Below are 17,346 nucleotides of genomic sequence, written 5' to 3'. Positions count from 1 at the left end.
TACTCAGAGATTATTAAGAAATAAAAATAATGACAAAATATATGATCATGTATTTGTTACTATGCCTTGCTCTAACACTGTCTGGTGGAAAAGCACTATTCAACATGGTGAACAAAAAGTTATTATATATCTGTTCCAATTCTGTGCATTATCTCTTTGTATTTATAAAGCCCTAGCTTTGTTGTTGGGAAAAATAGCTCAGTGGTGTTTTATTCTGATCCTTCAAGCACAATCACGTCCTCCTGTGAAGTTTTCACAACGGAAAATTATAGCAAATCAACCAATCAATCTCTTCCGCTTAAGCCACCCTACAACAAACACGTGTTACAGCCACTGGACTGCTGTGCCACTAGCCGTGCATGCTTTGTAACATGTATTGGGCATATCGACTGACTCCCCAATCAGTAGACGACTCTGCGAGGCGATGTCTGGCTATTTCAAAAGCAGAGATATATAAAGGGCAGCTGGTGGGCCAGCAAACACAGCAGGTCTGGACTCATTTCAGCAGACACAAGTGGTGATCTGAGAACAGTGCACACTGGGGTAATCATCTCTACCACCTGCTGATCCCAAACGCCATGGCTGCTGGCTTTCTTTTACACTTCCTAGAGGTGGGGCCTCTGTCTCGACAATACTTTGCTGTGTAGAGAAGAGAGTAAAAGCCAATTAACCCCATTTCTTGGGGGAAAAAAACGGTACCACGAAATAAGGAGTGTGTGTGGGGAGGGGTTTGGGGTTGTGTGTGTGTGTATTAGGAGAGGGCTTGTAAAAGCTTGTAATGGCCTTCTTTTCACACATCATTAACAGATACATAATTTTCCCACAGATGTAGAAAACACAATGGAAGGTATAGTATATGCTTTGAATTCAAAGAGCGGTGAAGCTCAGCAAACGTGTCACTGTGATTTACACAAAAAGGTGTGTGTGTTTGTGTTTCTTTTTACACAATGCTCGTTCTTAGTTCATTCATAAGGATTCTGCTTTTCAGACATAATGATGAGGAAAAAGAGAACCTATTTTTTAATTTCTGGTTATTGCTCCAGTATGGATCCCACAGGAAAAAGTCAGTGCACCCAGCAGTGGATAATCTTCAACATGCCCAAACCCTCTATGTTCTCTCTCTCTCTCTCTCTCTCTCTCTCTCTCTCTCTCTCTCTCTCTCTCTCTCTCTCTCTCTCTCTCTCTCTCTCTCTCTCTCTCTCTCTCTCTCTCTCTCTGAGATGCAATATTTTTGCCTCACAGTTTTCTCTTGAATAATCAATGGGGCCCCGTTGGGTTCGAGAGATATTTCATTTTATGACCGAAATCTTAAACTGTAGCCTGGGGAGATTTGTGTTGGCAGTCTCGTTTGCTGCACTTTGCAAAATCCCTTCACCCCAACCCCCCCAAACCTCTCTCATTCTTGTAGCAGAAATAATAACACTCAACATTCGGTACACTCAACAGTGTGGGGCAGTAACCGTGAGTGAAAGCTGGGGTGTAAATTGTGCTGGCAGGGTGGGTGTATTAGTAACAGCCCCCATCGAGCTGTTCTCAGTCTGCATGTCTAGGCCGTGTTCTGAGCTCTGAGGGACCACTCTGCTATTTTTACCAACGCATCTTCACTGAGAACATAACATCTTAGACCAAATAGAAAAAGAGAAGTTAACATGCAAAGGAACAAGGAATGCATCACATTAATCTACATTCATATTGCTACTGTTTAGCTTTGCTTAAAATGCAATCAAATAAATTTACTTCCAGATATATGCAGATCAGCAACAAAGATCTTAAACACACATAGGAGGAAAAAAATGAAACAGTATTGCTTAAATGAAATGGATTAAATTGCATTATTTTATTTAATAAACTATGTAAAATGAGTACATATCGTTATAGTTTAAATTGCTCAATTTAAACTGCCAGTATTAAATAATAAATAGTGTGGTTCAGTTAGTGTTATGTCAGTTAGACTATGGATGCATCTCTGTCCGATGTCTAGTTCAGTATTCAGTGATCAGGGAGTCGTCCATTTTAAGGTCTTTTTCAATCAAAAAAAAATCCTTCCAGTGAACTAAAAAATTTCTCCCTAAAAAACTTGCACAATGTCCCACAAAATCCAGTGAGAATTAATGCCACCTTATGATCCCATTATGGGAAATGACAATATATTATTATATATTTGTCTACAAATATAAATAGCTTGTTATCGTTGTTGTAGCTCTTAAATGATTATACTGTATAGCAATGTTTCTTTTCTTTGTTTTACATTCTGTTTAATGAGGTAAATAAAAATTCATTAACTAGCCTACAATCCTGCTGGAAGTACCATGAAAGAAATGTGTAATTAATGTATAAATTTCTCTGACATTTAAAACTAAAGTATTTTATACATTTGGATTTTTACAGTGACTGGTTAGCCATCCCAATGTGTAATGAGCCATAGTCCTTACTAAGTGCCTGAACCTGTGTAAACCATGTACTGATTCCTAGAGAGGTGACTGCTACCTTTCTATCACTGACCCATTACTATGTTTGAGGAATTTAATTAACTATATATTCCCTTTACAAATAAAACAAAGCACTACAAAGCACTTTGTGATTTTTCCCCCCCCGTTCACTAATTCAGACTACACATCCACAGCACAAATCCATCTCTGTCAAGCCATATATGCTACAGATTCTATGTTTGTAGTACAGCTACAAATCCCTTTTCAGCATGTCCTCAATCAGAAAGCATGTTGTTTAGGACAAGCATAGGAATGAAGAGATATGTAAGCATGTACGTTTTGGGCAATTAAGCCCACCAAGCACAAATGAAGATGAAGGTCAAGCCTCCATAACAGCACCAGCACATCAATCGTACCGCTATTAGCCAAATGTCATTCTGATGGCATCTCTCTTATGCTAATGAGGTGCATTGAGTCTCTATGGTTGTCTCCATCCTATGAGCCTGCACATAGGAGAATAAGTAATAAGGAAATTTATATCATTTTAAATATCACATTGAGTCCATTAATGTAGGAACCATTAAGCATGGGAATCATCACATCTTAAAAATATATCATTTGAGCTCCACTGTTGGTTTTATTTTTTCACATCATTTGCTTCAATTAACTTTGAATACACAAATGGGAAAGCAAGACATCCCATAGAGCTATACTTCACTCTAACCTATAAGCCTGCTTTCAGTGTCTTTCCATGTCTTCTCTGGATAATAACGACAACATAATCGAATGAAACACATGCATGAATGTGCATGTGTAAATAAGGAAAATAGGTAAATAGAAAAATATGAAAAGCAAGCGGTATCTGTGTAAAATCTTTAAAAAGATGTGTTCCACCATATCTATTCACTTAGGCAGCCTAATGAACTATGTTAGCTGGTATGTTAGTGAATTCCAGCCAGTTCTCTCAAAACAGCTTTTTTTCCACAGCTTGCATTCATTTATTCATTAAAGTACAGCTGGAGCAAAATGTAAAGTTTTCCCCAAAATGTAATTTCTGGGTGAACATGCTGCTGCAGTGCCCGGTATTGATGTGTCAGCCATGTTGCCAAATTAATCCTACCTTACACATGGAAAAAAAAGTGTTGCACACGTTACCACTATGACTCCCGTGACTACCATTTCGAGGATTTAATATCTTAAGCTCTATTCCAAAAGCAAATATTTGAGTTGATTTTACTTCATATCAACACAGCTTTTAGAGGTCGTTCATTAAATATTAACACTTAGGCAATATGAAAAATGTCTTTACACACCCCTAATGTTCATGTGGTAATATGATAGGTTTTTTCACTGTTTAATACAAGATGGAAATGCTAATAGAGGGCATACCGGTAATTTCAGGCACATTTACATACCTCGTTTTTACCCTCTGTACCCTGTGAGATGCCTGTCAGTATTTTATTAGGTCTGGGACTTAAGAAACCACTAGTGGGGTTACTAAGTTACCTTGTGAAATTGAATTACCTGGACTGTGGCACTTTAGTAAATTAGACAATGTGGTGTGCACATGCTTCAAGTGTATTTTGTGAGGTCACCTTATCAAGTCATCGTGCTTCTTGCACTGATTGTGTGTAGAAAGGTCAATTGAATCAGAATAATCGTATTATGCCATTCTAAAAAGCAATACAAGCAATTATCTGTGTGTACAGCCAAATCTCCTGGGCATTACATTGTGTTACGTGTAGAGGTATGAACAATCTCACATGAGAATTCTTCAGTCATTTCAATCTAGGGCACCCTTCCTAAAAATCCAGTAGTGTCATTGTGTATGTTTCTATAGCAGAAAGGACAAAGTTTCCACGTCATTATAATGTGAGGCATCCACAGCTTCCACTGGGGAGATAGCATCATCATAGTAGTTGTCCAGGCAGTGAATTACTGACTTAGGAGCTGATATTACAGTTAAATGATGGGAAGAGCATAGAACTGACCACTGTCTATAACAGTTACAGAGGAAAGAGTTGGCCAGTATAATGTTTGAGATTAGGACACTGGAAAACCTTTACATCTGATTAGAGAGAATAAGGTTGTGTAAGCATTAAGGGGCTGAGGATGGGGGTAGGGAATTAATGAGGTTGGTATGCAAAATTTAATTTAGTTGTGAGGATTGGGACCTGAACCTTTTAAATTACTTATTCAGAAAAAAAAAACATGACCATGTATACAAATTGACTCACTGCAGTGAGGTTTCTAGAAGAAGGTACTGCTTTTAACTTATATTCCACCCAACTTTTAATGGACATTCAATGTTCAGTTCTGACTACAGACCGGCATGCATATGCCTCAGACAGACAACTGCAATCAGACAGGCATTTAGAGCCAGTGGGGTGCAGGTTACTCATGTATGTGTGAGACTAAAAGTTACAAGTTTGATTTACAGACTGGCTCTGAGTGGTCATAAACAGAGCTTCTGAGCTTGCAGGCAGCTGATTGCTTCTTTTCACTGCCTCACAGAAGTGTTAATAATCAGTGTTATTAATCCCAGTGTTATTAATCAATGACCAGAAAGATGCCCTCTGCTGAGTAAGGATCAGTGATTTGACCCCATCGGAGCTCTGTGCATGGTAAGAGGACACTCGCATGGAAATATGCTGCATCCAATTCTATCATTCTCTCTTAAAATAAAATCTAATTTTAGATTTATTACCAATCTGAGAGAATGAAAAAACAAGACACATAATCATGTAAAAAGATTTGGGTCAGGCTAAGGTGTAGAGTTTCTACAGGGTCTGTGTCTATGTAGAGGTTCTCCAAATTTATGCTAAATTGTCCATTTAGCCGTAAAGGACTGTGTGTGTGTACGGTGCCCTGCAATGGCGTCCCATTCAGGGTGTGTCCCCACCTTGCACTTAATGTGACCCTTCCCAGGATAAGCACAATGATGAAAATAATGAAGATGATGTCTTACTTCTAATGCATGCAGTGATATTCCACAGACAGCTTATTGATTTCTGGCAGACAGGGCCTGTGAGTCTGCAACATTCAGATTCTTCTAGACAGAGCTCTCTTTGCCTTTTTTAGATTGTAATAATAGGAAACAATCACAATGTAATCATTTTACAGATTCTGATCTGAATTTTCATTCTAATGCTTAATTCATTAACACAAATTTCACTATAAACTATAATCACCAATTCATCATCACCACCACCATCATCATCATCATCATCATCATCATCAAGACTGCATTGTATCTAGGTTACTCATGGATTAACTCAGAGTTGATCCACGATGTGTTCTCCTTTCATAGCAGAGTGTCTGGGTGTCGACGCAAACCCAGCCGCTAAATCTCTGCAATGCAACATCTGAGTCACTCTGTGAATGGTGAATATGGTGCCACAGTGACACCCAAGAGCGCAATGTGAAAAAGGAGCCATATGAAAGCCACTCTCATCTATATCCCACACAGACCTCATCTCATGATAGGGACCTGCACTGTCCTTGCAATGGCGCAAATTGATCCGGAACTATTTGCGCTTTACCAGATTCTACACCATATTAGAGAAATGTGTACAAACAAGGCGGGGTCGTGTGTGCAACATGTAGGCTACAGTACAGCCTCATTCAGCCTACCTAATCCATGACGCCCTGCCCATACCTGTGGTTATTTAAACGCACTACGATTTCCATGACTTTTTACTTACCTTCTGTTGCATAGTTGTGATCCCGAAGGAAGCTGTTGTTGATCTTGCGGTTGTCACTCTCCTCCTCCATTTATGATGCTGTGAAATCGGAAGCTTAACGCGGACATACAAGTATCCATCGTGGACGCAAACATCAGCATGAGATCAGCGGCTCCATCGCGCTGCTTCTCGTGTCTGCTGCGTCTGACTTGAACACGAGGGAGGAATCAGTCGGTACCGGCGGATGAGGTCGTGTTGCCTCGGGGCGCATCCACTGGAAAGCCGGTGATCAAGGATGCGCGCAGCTGTGCGCAATGAGATCAGACTCACGGCAGGAGCAGCTCACCAATTCATCTTTAAGTGAGGAAGTAGGAAACCACTTCTTACACTAATCGGTGGATCTAGGCTTTCTTGTATGGGTGAAAAAATGAAATAAAAACGCATGGAAGGAACTGCGTTGTGAATGAAGGGCACTGGACGCGGAAATGAGGGTTTGAGTGTTAAGACGGGATTTTCCACCTTCTGGAGCGCGAAGGGGGCGGAGTTAACGCGCCATATCCTATAGCTTCTATAGCTGTCGCGCGTACTGATTCTAATACTAACCGCAATTGTAGTGTGGACGTGGAAAACAAATACGTTTTGTATCCTTACCGCAAGTGAATGAGTTTTAAAAGAAAAGGGAAAAAAACGAAACCAACCCCCCCCCCCCCCCCACACACACACACACAAACCCCCACCAGCGCCCTATTGGCCCCTCCCACTCACCGCGGCGCTGTCCAGCACTGAAGTGACAGCACGTGCCAATACAAGCTGCTCTACAACATACACTTAATCTCACACACATAATGCACTATAAAAGATGTAACGGAAATCATTTCATGCTCATTTGAGATTCGTTTAAGCACTGTATAGCGTCCAGCAGCATACTTTCACACATTCAAGGAATACAGGATGGTTCGTCGTTTATTTTGGGAATGAATCATAGTCCAAACACTGAGGCATGGTGGTGCTCAGGTCGAACCTTAGCTTGGGTTACTGTTTGTGAGGAGTTTCATGTTCTCTGTTTTTCTCACATTTCTCGAAAACATGCTGGTAGGTAAACTGACTATGCTAAATTGCTCCCTAGGAGTGAACTTGTGTGTGTGTATATGTGTGTATGTGTGTGTGTGTGTGTGTGTGTGTGTGTGTGTGTGTGTGTGTGTGTGTGTGTGTGTGTGTGTGTGTGTGTGCATGGTACACTGAGTGGTGTCCCTTCCAGCGTGTAAACCTGCCCCCTGGAACACTAGGTTCCCTGGATAGACTCAAGTCAAAGAGATTTATGATGATGATGATGATGATGATGACAATAATACTGCACCTCCAGCATCCTCCCTCATTCATAACTTAAAAGTGGCTCCACCATCCACAATAAATACTAGGTAAATACAAGGGAAATATATGAAAAGAAAAGGAAAAGCACAGACACACTTTTTTTTAATTAAAAGAACAAACTGGAGTCCATCAATTTCTGATAGATTTCTTTTGAGCATAATGCCCCTCCTTAAAAACTGCTTGCAGACCAGACACTGATTAATTGGATTATGAAGCTTGCCGTTAGCACTCTAACTCTGGGACAATTTCATTTGCATGATGCTTTTAATATAAGACTCTGCAGGACACTGCACTCGTTCTTTAAAGCTGTAGTCTTCTGCATATTTAATTTGTACTAATCTGCCTGATGGCATTACCTATAAAGAATCTGATTTGCAATGCAAAATCACACATACTGTCACATGTACAGAAAAATGTTTGTTAAATTACTGCTCACTGCATGCACCTTTAGCAGGGACAGTGTTTACTGGATGAAAGGAGTCTGCACACTGGTTTATGGTTTATTAGGCATCCTTATAAATCATGTGCAATGTTATGTTATGTACAGTGAATGCCAGATTTACCACTGCTCAAGCACTGCATGGTAACTTTAGTGTGGTTAAGAGTGGATGTTATATCAATGTAACGATCCATTCAAGTTTTAATGGACCATAAAATGTTCATAAAAATTGGAAAACACTGTTTTAAGAGATAAATAATGAATCTCAAAAGCTTATTTGAACTACCAGTTATCATTCCAAATAGATGTTATTGTGAGATCGGTATATATTTGATCCAATTTACAGCACAATATAATTAATCATATTTATCACACTGAGTGAACTTGCAACTCGTAAAAATTGAACATAGGAGTGAATATGTGTGCATGGGATCCGAGGTGTAAAAGACCTTACCAAGAATGTAGAGCTGTTCTACATGTCTATCTTAATTATGTCCTGTGACTTTTGTTGTAACATATTAAACCCATATTACAAAAAAATGCAATTTTTAATTATGAAAAACACCCTTCCCATTACAGTATGTGCTCACAGGGCATAACAGTGGAAATGTTGCAAAAAAAAAGGAAGAAATTAAAGAAAGACTGGCAGAACAAGATGTTATTAACTACACAGATTGAAGAGCTAAAAATGTAATCAATTTAAATCACAGGGGGAAAAAATCAGGAACCTGTCAGGATATTTGCTAAATATGTATGAGAAAATAGTAGCAAAGTGCAGCTTCGTAAATTGGCAGCCTCACAGCTCCATGGTTTCCAGTTGAAGACAGGTAGAAACAATCCTAAGCTCCTAAGTAAATGTTCTCTATGTGTCCATGTGGGTTTTGTCTAGGTTTCTTCCTACTTACCAAAAATCTTGACAGTAGGTGTACTGCCTATTCTAAATTGGAATTTGTGGACATGTTGTTCTGCAATGGACTGGGTGTATTCACAACTGGTGTATTCACAACTAGTACCCATTGATCCGGCAATAGGCTCCCGGGAATCACTGAATCAATAAATGATGAATGAATGTATGGGACAAAATAAGTCAATACTGACACAGTAAATGTTGTATTTCCTGTTCTGCATATTTGCTAGAAAAGAAGGAAAAAACCCCAAACAAACAATTAATTTTTTTTCTGATCCTGATGACTACCAAATTGGTGAAGTCTAATACATGTCACTGGCTTATCCGAACTTCTCGGGTCACGGGGAGCCTGTGCCTATCTCAGGCGTCAACGGGCATCAAGGCAGGACACACCCTGGATGGAGTGCCAACCCATCGCAGGGCACACACACTCTCATTCACTCAGGCAATCACACACTACGGATAATTTTCCAGAGATGCCAATCAACCTACCATGCACGTCTTTGGACTGGGGAAGGAAACCAGAGTACCCGGAGGAAACCCCCGAGGCACGGGGAGAACATGCAAACTCCACACACACAAGGCGGAGGTGGGAATCGAACCCCAACCCTGGAGGTGTGAGGCAAACCTGCTAACCACTAAGCCACCGTGCCCCCGTTTGTGGCAGTTATATTATTTTACTTTGATTTAAACAAGGAAGAACTATTTTTAAACAAAAACCTTTATTCAAATGTTCTACACCTTCTCTTTTCAAACACTGCTGCTTTTTTTAGCCTGCCTCAACCCTGAACACAACCTTTATCATTATTTAAACAGGGTGGCAAAAATCAATAATTTCCTGTCAGGAGAGGGGGGAATCCTCAGTCGATGATAAATCCCAGCTAGCATTTTCTAATGATCAACAGGGTGGTTTGGAGTCTGAGTATAAATAGATGGCTCAGAGGGTGGGATAGACGACGATTGAGAAAAAGACAATGATTGGAACAGAGCGAAAAATAAATGTTGTGAGCATAAATAAAGATTTAAGCCATTTGCACAGTGTAATTATGGAGAAATTGAAAATGAAGCGACAGAGGCAGATTACGATCAGCGGGAGTGTTTTAAAAAAATTCTTCCTAAGCATGTTTGTGTCTTGTACATGTCCTACACTTGGTCTTCACAAATACACAATGCTTTCTTTCACAGATCTATTTCAATCATGTTATGAAGAATCATATACCTCAGTGTAAGGCATTTTGTTCATTTTTTCCTCAGTAGTATGTTCCAATGTTTTATCTTCTAACAAGATAAAAACTACAGGGATTTTTTTTAATAAACTGACTGAGCAAATGTATTTCTTTAAGAAAGCTTGAGGTTCAGAGATACATACAATGATGTGTATCAAGGCAGCGCCACATAACACGGGGAGCAATTACACCAACACGATATTCAAGTCATGGCCAATTTATTGTATTGATATTTAGTAATAGCCTGACCTAGGGGCATGTCTCAATGCCTGCCTTCGGGTGCATGCCACCTCCTGGCTAGTCAGATGATACAGACTAGCAAGTGTCCTGGTCGATGTTCGGCAAAAGCCATGGCACGGACTATCAATAGCTCATTATTGATTTTGATCTGAATGAGCGAAATATTCTGATAAAAGAGCACATATTGTTCAGGCATTTAAAAGTGGAAGGTTAAGTGTTTGTGTATGGTATGGTTATTACTATTAAATAGTATATAAGCTGCATTCAAAAAGCTGTTTGTTTGTACAGTTCTGCCAGATGGGGCTGTCTTAAAGTGCTCAAAGTAATAGGATTTGCACGGCAAACCATCTGCAAGGAAACCTCTTCACAGGTGAGGAATTTTATCTGCTCTAGCTGTTACACACAGCATGGGAATTGTACTTTTTTTTTAAATTATAAACTGGATGTATAACACCGTCACACCATTATCCAAGATATAAACCAGACGACTGAAATAGAAGCTTTATAATTGGATGGTTGAGAGAGTGGGGGAAGAAAAACACAGAGAGCAGCAGAACCAGATGGATGTGTGTGGAATTTATTTATTTATTTATTTATTTATTTATTTATTTATTTATTTATTTATTTATTTATTTTTGGGCGAATCCATCAACCCGAGCCTAGAGGCCAGCCGAGTTTACACATAATACCATTCCAAATTAAAGCAGTGATCGGGTCGCTCCATCATTGTTCTTCATGACATTTACACTTGACATGAATGCATACTGCATAATGACAGCCCATGAATTCAGCAGCCTCTGAAATCATAAGCGTGCGTGTTACTCATGTCAGTTACAAATATTCGGCAGCACATACATATTTATGCACACCCACGTTTGCATGCATGTTAACACACGCACACACAAATGCTCAAAACCACAGAGTCTGTAGTGCTGAAAAAAGAGGTTTCCATTCAGTGTTTCAGCTCAGTGTAGCAGCTTCCCCCTCAACTCCGAGTGTATCAGCTATGGCACTGCTCTGGGAGAAATACTTTACTATCACACTGGTTGCTAGGAAACTGCTGGTGGTGCAACATTGCTATGCAGCACAAACCCTGTCTACATAATTGGATCGTTAAAAATCATAAACATCATCATTTCTCTCGTATCTGTCCTAATGCACTTCAAGCAGATCCAAACATCCTTTCAAACAAACGAGGTTAACAGCCTGGACACTGAAAATTAGCACTGAAACCACTTGTTTATTTGATTATTTGCCATGTGAAATGATGCGCTATTGTGAATAGCCGTGCTGATGTTACAGTAAATATGATTTTTAATAGAGAGCATAAATAAAAACTACATTCATTTCCTGGGAGTTTCCATATGGCGTATTAATCATGATGTGTAACAGTTGTAACTTTCTCTCATTAATTATTCTACTTCTCATCCCTGTGCACTGGAGGGCTTCTGTCTATGATAATATATGACTGTATATTTAACAATCACAAAAATGGGATAAAATGCATGTGGAGTCAGGAGACAAGCTGTTACTTCTGGGGTGTTTTTTTCCACCCACTGACTAAATGGTCTCTATAATTGTAATTTGTTAATTGTAGATAGACTCTTGTAGCTATTATACATAATCACAGCCATTGCTGATTGCTATTTTGCCTCTCCATATCCCTTTTTTCTCTCTGTCAGTTGCTAAAAAAATGCACTGTTCTTCACACTGGCAGTAAAAAGAGCAGGAGACTGTCTGGGTTTCAGCGGAATGGCTGAAAGTCTAATGATGAATATTTCAACAGAGTGGAGGCAGATGTAGAAAGGAGACCGCGTATGCCTGCAAGCCATGTTATAGCAGCCGTCTATGAGCATTACCATAACACTTTGCATTTTTTCAGCTCATCCCAATCTCTCCTGCCCCCGACACACACCCTGTAATCTGCAGGACAATCTCATTTGGCTGAGCAGCTGCCACCGGAGATCACAGGGAGGAAGCCAAGCTGTCGACAGATGACCTGACTCTGACCACCCGCTCTGGTTTACTTGATTTCTCGCTCTGTCTTACTAAATTTCTCGCTTCCCCTCCTTCTTTTACCTTCTTCTTTCACTAATCTCCAACCACCCCCCACCCCAGGGACTGTTTAAGCTGTGCCATCTTTCTAAGACTTTGGTGTCTGGCATATGATCACAATTACATTATAAACACTGTGTATATTGACGTGGACAAGTTAGACAGGAGAGGAATAGTGCATGGGAGAATACTTACTCTGAGGCAAATCAGATTAATCAGGCATAGTGTAAGCTATAACACAATGTTGGTACCCCAGGAAAAAGCTCACTTTTCACTTTGGCACTGCTTTTGATTTACAGTTCAGTTCAGTACAGTAATCATCTAACACCTTACAGAATCAGTGCAAGCACACAACCTGAAATACTGACAAGTTGTTGATGTACGATCACTTAGTCCAGATTGTACATGAAGATGGGCATGTGTAGCAGCAGAGTGTGAGGGAAATATTGTTGTGAACAGGAACCCCACGCCACAGTGAGCATGAGTGATGGACACGAGTGGTCGGTGCCATATGGTGTTCAACATGTCGTAGCCAGAGACACAGTGCTGTCCTATTGAGAGAAATAAATCTGACTGGAAAATCCTGCGAGGAAATGTGTCTGGGGTGTACTTGAGGTGTTTAAAAGGAAGGTAGAACAGAATACTAAAAGGATAATGTACATGACAGCGGATGCAAGTAGATATCAATAGTTTCTGTTATAGTTGAGAAAATGTGTTCACTGGTCAGAAGGTGTTATTGTATAGAGAATGCACCACATGACCCATCTCACGGTCTCAAGTTTCTCCTCTAGATTTGGGGGTTTCCTTCAAGTTCTCAGTTTTCCTCCCAAGATCATGCTTGCCATCTCTAAATTGGCCATATTGTGTGAATAGGTGTGTGATTGTGTGTGAGATTGAGCCTGTGATGAGTTGGCACCCTCGCCTTGTGCCTTGAGTTCCCTGTGATAGGCTCCAGGCTGCCTTAGATCCTGTGCAGGAAAAGCAGTACAGGAAACTGACGAATAGATGGGCATTCACTATTTTCAGTAATATAACAAGAGGTGTCTTTACAAAAAGAGAGGCTGGTGAGTTATTTACTCCGTAACGTAAGTGATAACAGGAACTGACTTATCTTGAAGATGACATTTAACAACATTAAATGCAAATATATATGGTTAGAAAGTATGGTGTTGGTTTGTCATTAAGTTAATTTGTGGCCAAACTGATAAAGTATAGGAGGAATTAAACACTTTGGGATTTTGGAGAATAATCTTTAGGGTGGTAATAATATCTCTAAATGATGCCAGAAAGCATCACAAGTCATTAAAATGTGTAATTTAATACATTTTTATTTAAAAGCACCAGAATTATACAACAATAACAATAACACATAATAAAGAACATTAATATATTCTATAGTAATTACATATTACACATACTCTGTGCATACTATTCTATAATAATTGGCCAATTTATCCATATCTGTATCCTTATCCATTTGTTGTCCGGTGCAATAAACCTCAGTAAGAATGTTGCTGATTCAATATTATTTGTCTGGTGGCTCAAAATCAACAATGACACAAAGATGATAGTGTGTGTGTGTGTGTGTGTGTGTGTGTGTGTGTGTGTGTGTGTGTGTGTGTGTGTGTGTGTGTGTGTGTGTGCTGTTGGTACTGTACAAGTATAATGCAGCAGAGTTGTTTTAGAGCAATGTATAAACTCATTCACCTTGTTGGTCCTTATTGGTTCACAGCTGGAGACATTGTACTGGTAGTGCTTATTCAGCAGGGTATGATGTTCCTGTTAAGAACATTCAAACTGACTTCTCTCAGTGGTGTAATGAACTTCTAACCTCAGCAGAACGTCTGTTAACACTTAACTAAGTCCTAACTTATCCTCACTCACAAAATGCACTTACTTTAGCTCTTACACCTCTACTCTGAGCACTTCGCTCCTCTAGAACGTGTTTAAAAAAACCTGTATGATAGCACCACTTGTATCGTCCTCTCCTTTTTATATTGCTTTGCTTAATTGTCAGTCACTTTGGATAAGAGCATCTGCAAAATGAATAAATGTAAATGTAAATATACTAAACTTGTGTTAAATGTCCTCTAGGCCATCATCATCGTCAGTTTCTGACAACAGGATTGATATTTGGTTGTATATTGCGTATTATTATTATTATTATTATTCAATTATTGCAGGTACATTTTCAGTATACTATCGTAATATGCCATAATTCTTGATACAATCAGTAGTTTGTATAAAACATTACCAGCTTAAAGAGCTTACATAACACTACCATCTGCTGGCTTAATGTTGCAGTGAGCAAATAAAAGCAATAACACATTGTAACTCTAGGGGGCATTGCATGCTCAAATTTGTATAACTCGCAAACAAATGGACAAATAAGATGAGCATACGGTGCTTTAATAAGGTTTTATGCAACGACGACTAACAAGAATAGCTTCAATACACCTTGGCATAGATTCTGCAAGTCGCTGGAACTGTACTGCTGAGATCATCATTTTTCTTAAAGATTGGTGTTTTGAGGATGGTGGTGGTGGAGATCACTGTCCAAAACCCAAATCTGAAATCTCCAAGTACAGAATCTCTCATGTATTTTAATTGTGTTGTGATCTGGTTACTGCATAGACCATTACATAACATTTACCTCATTTTCTTTTCTGTTAAACTATTCAGTAAGTTATCATGTTGACTGAGAGACCACTACACATCAGGAGAAAAATGCTTCATTATAGGAGAGAGGGGATCAGTCAAAATAAATCTGTACTGCTTTGTGGTGACCTTTTAATTTAAGGGGAAAAATAGACCCAAACCATGCCAGCAAATTGCAGAAAGTCATGGTTTCTTCCTTTAACTCCTCACCCATTTGTATTTCACAATACTTCTAGCAGTGTGTTTATAGAGCGGTGGTGAAAGTTTAGATCAGAATTTCCCACGTGCTCAGTGTCCTCTGGTTCAAAGGCTACAGCTGCAGAGTACAGAGGCATGTTAATCTTTGTTTACAATTGCATATGAGTGTACAGGAAATGTCATGAGGAATGTCAAAGGACAATGAACAGGAACACACACAATCCATATGATATAAAACAAACAGTAAAATGGAGGAGGAGAAAGGACATCAAGAAACATGCAAACACACACACACACACACACACACACACACACACACACACACACACACACACACACACACACACACACACACACACACATACACACAGTCACATGCTAAAACATCATTTAACAAGTAATGTCCTTGAGCTGAGTCCTTAGGGAGATAGCAGCTAAATAGGAGCTCTCAGAGCTCAGGCCTTCCCACTGAGTCAGCAATTCCCCACATTACACACCAGTCATGCCTCTCTCTCACATGCACACATACAAACACACCCCTCTGGTTCCAATACCCTGTTTGACTCAAACGGAACCTTGTCATGGTTGATCACACATGCCTCCTTCATCCCCCCCCCCTGGACATCTGTACAGTGTTGCACAAGGTAGACAGGTTTACACTAGAGCTGCTGTTAACTGGGATGTGCTATTGATCAAAGCTCTGGGGAAACACAGTCCTGGATCGATGACACTATGCATGCCTCTGCTGCTGACATCACAGACGTAAAATGTTATTTAAACTCCAGTATCTCACTCAGTTCAGCAATGTGTTCAAGAGCAGGATGGCTGAAGCCAAGACAATGCAGCAGAATAAAAGATGAAAATTAATTTTAGTCCACAACTCGTCCGTTTGCTGTCCTGGAAAACATAAAACAGATATCTGACAGTTGCTTATAATTCCCACAGCCCTTTTGTAAATGTCTGAACAGACTGAAGAAAAGATGTTTTCAAGCTAGGTTTCTGGAGCTTGTGTGAGATATAGAGGCAATAAACAAGAAAGCTTTCAGATCTGCTTATGTCTCAGCATGATGTCAATACTAATAGAATCTCACACAACATATGAGGCTCACAAACACTCACTCACTAGAATCCATGTCTAATATTACACTCACCAACTTGCCTAAGCACCCTTTCGTTAGTGTTGATTATGGCATCCATTCACCCCCTAATACCCCCCACCTCACCACACACACACACAGCGTCAGAGTTCCGGCTGTGTTGGCTAGCTGTTAGAGTTTCCTGGAAACAGACAGAGGGTGACGTCCAAGTCCGCTCTCTTCCAGAAACGTCTTTTAGATTCACATGCTAATATTTGAGTGAAAGTAATAACAAAATAAACAGTAAAAGTAAAAGTCTTTTCCTTTCCTGGACTGTACATAAGTTTTCTTTAAACCGTGTTTTCCACATTAAAAATCTAAAGTATTATTCTAAACCCTTGTCAGCTTTGTGTCATTCACACTTTGGGCTTTAAACAGCTCATTATGATGAGCAACACTTCACATTTTCTAAGAAAATTCTGTTACATGCGATTATACTTGAGACTTTATTTTGCTTTTATTGAGTATTGCTTCACAAACAAAAGTCTAGATCAGTATATATCCAGAATTTTTTGGATCCCATGGCTTTATTGGGGTGATTATCTAGGACCATTTGCATCCATAGCGAATGACATAATGTGTCTACCCCTACCTGGCATGTGTATGCCAACAGACATAAGAGGCACCCAATTAAACATCACCATTTGTCATCTAGCAAGCTGCAAAAAAGTCATAGCTAAAATAGAGCTAGGCTACTGTTTATCAGGCTTACTGTTTATCATCTTATGAAGTACACCAGAATTATGTATTCAATATTATAAGCTAAAGCTAATAACAGACTGAAGAATTTCAGCATTACGTTGGAAAAGGGAATAGTTTGAGCCTGTGTTATCTAGCTGAAACATGCTTGTTCTTACACAACCTTACATCTTTGCTATTGGAAATAAACCGTCAAATTTCCCAGCTGTGGATGTTTATTTAGGATTCAAACTGGCCCAACACAGCGAGTCATTTAGTTAGGTGCCATATGTCATGGAAATAATAGTAATAAGCAAAATAAGAAT

The 17,346-nt window shown here is 39.5% G+C and overlaps 1 protein-coding gene across 3 annotated transcripts in view; it reads right to left on the bottom strand.

Moving 5' to 3' along the window:
- LOC113636021 (serine/threonine-protein phosphatase 2A 55 kDa regulatory subunit B beta isoform) overlaps window positions 1-17,346 on the bottom strand; it is a 48,820-nt gene that overhangs the window by 18,076 nt on the left and 13,398 nt on the right. The window contains exon 1 of one of the 3 annotated variants that reach the window (XM_027135884.2): window positions 6,134-6,770. The exons of the other annotated variants lie outside the window; for them this stretch is intronic. Within the exon in view, the coding sequence (XP_026991685.1) occupies window positions 6,134-6,203 (70 nt within the window). The 5' untranslated portion in view covers window positions 6,204-6,770. Of the gene's footprint in view, window positions 1-6,133; window positions 6,771-17,346 lie in introns of those variants that run through there. 3 annotated transcript variants of the gene reach the window in all.

Source organism: Tachysurus fulvidraco, chromosome 17 (assembly GCF_022655615.1).
Source record: "Tachysurus fulvidraco isolate hzauxx_2018 chromosome 17, HZAU_PFXX_2.0, whole genome shotgun sequence".
Lineage (NCBI taxonomy): Eukaryota > Metazoa > Chordata > Actinopteri > Siluriformes > Bagridae > Tachysurus > Tachysurus fulvidraco.
Note: the sequence above shows the minus strand (reverse complement) of the source record. Positions and strands in the feature narration are given on the sequence as shown.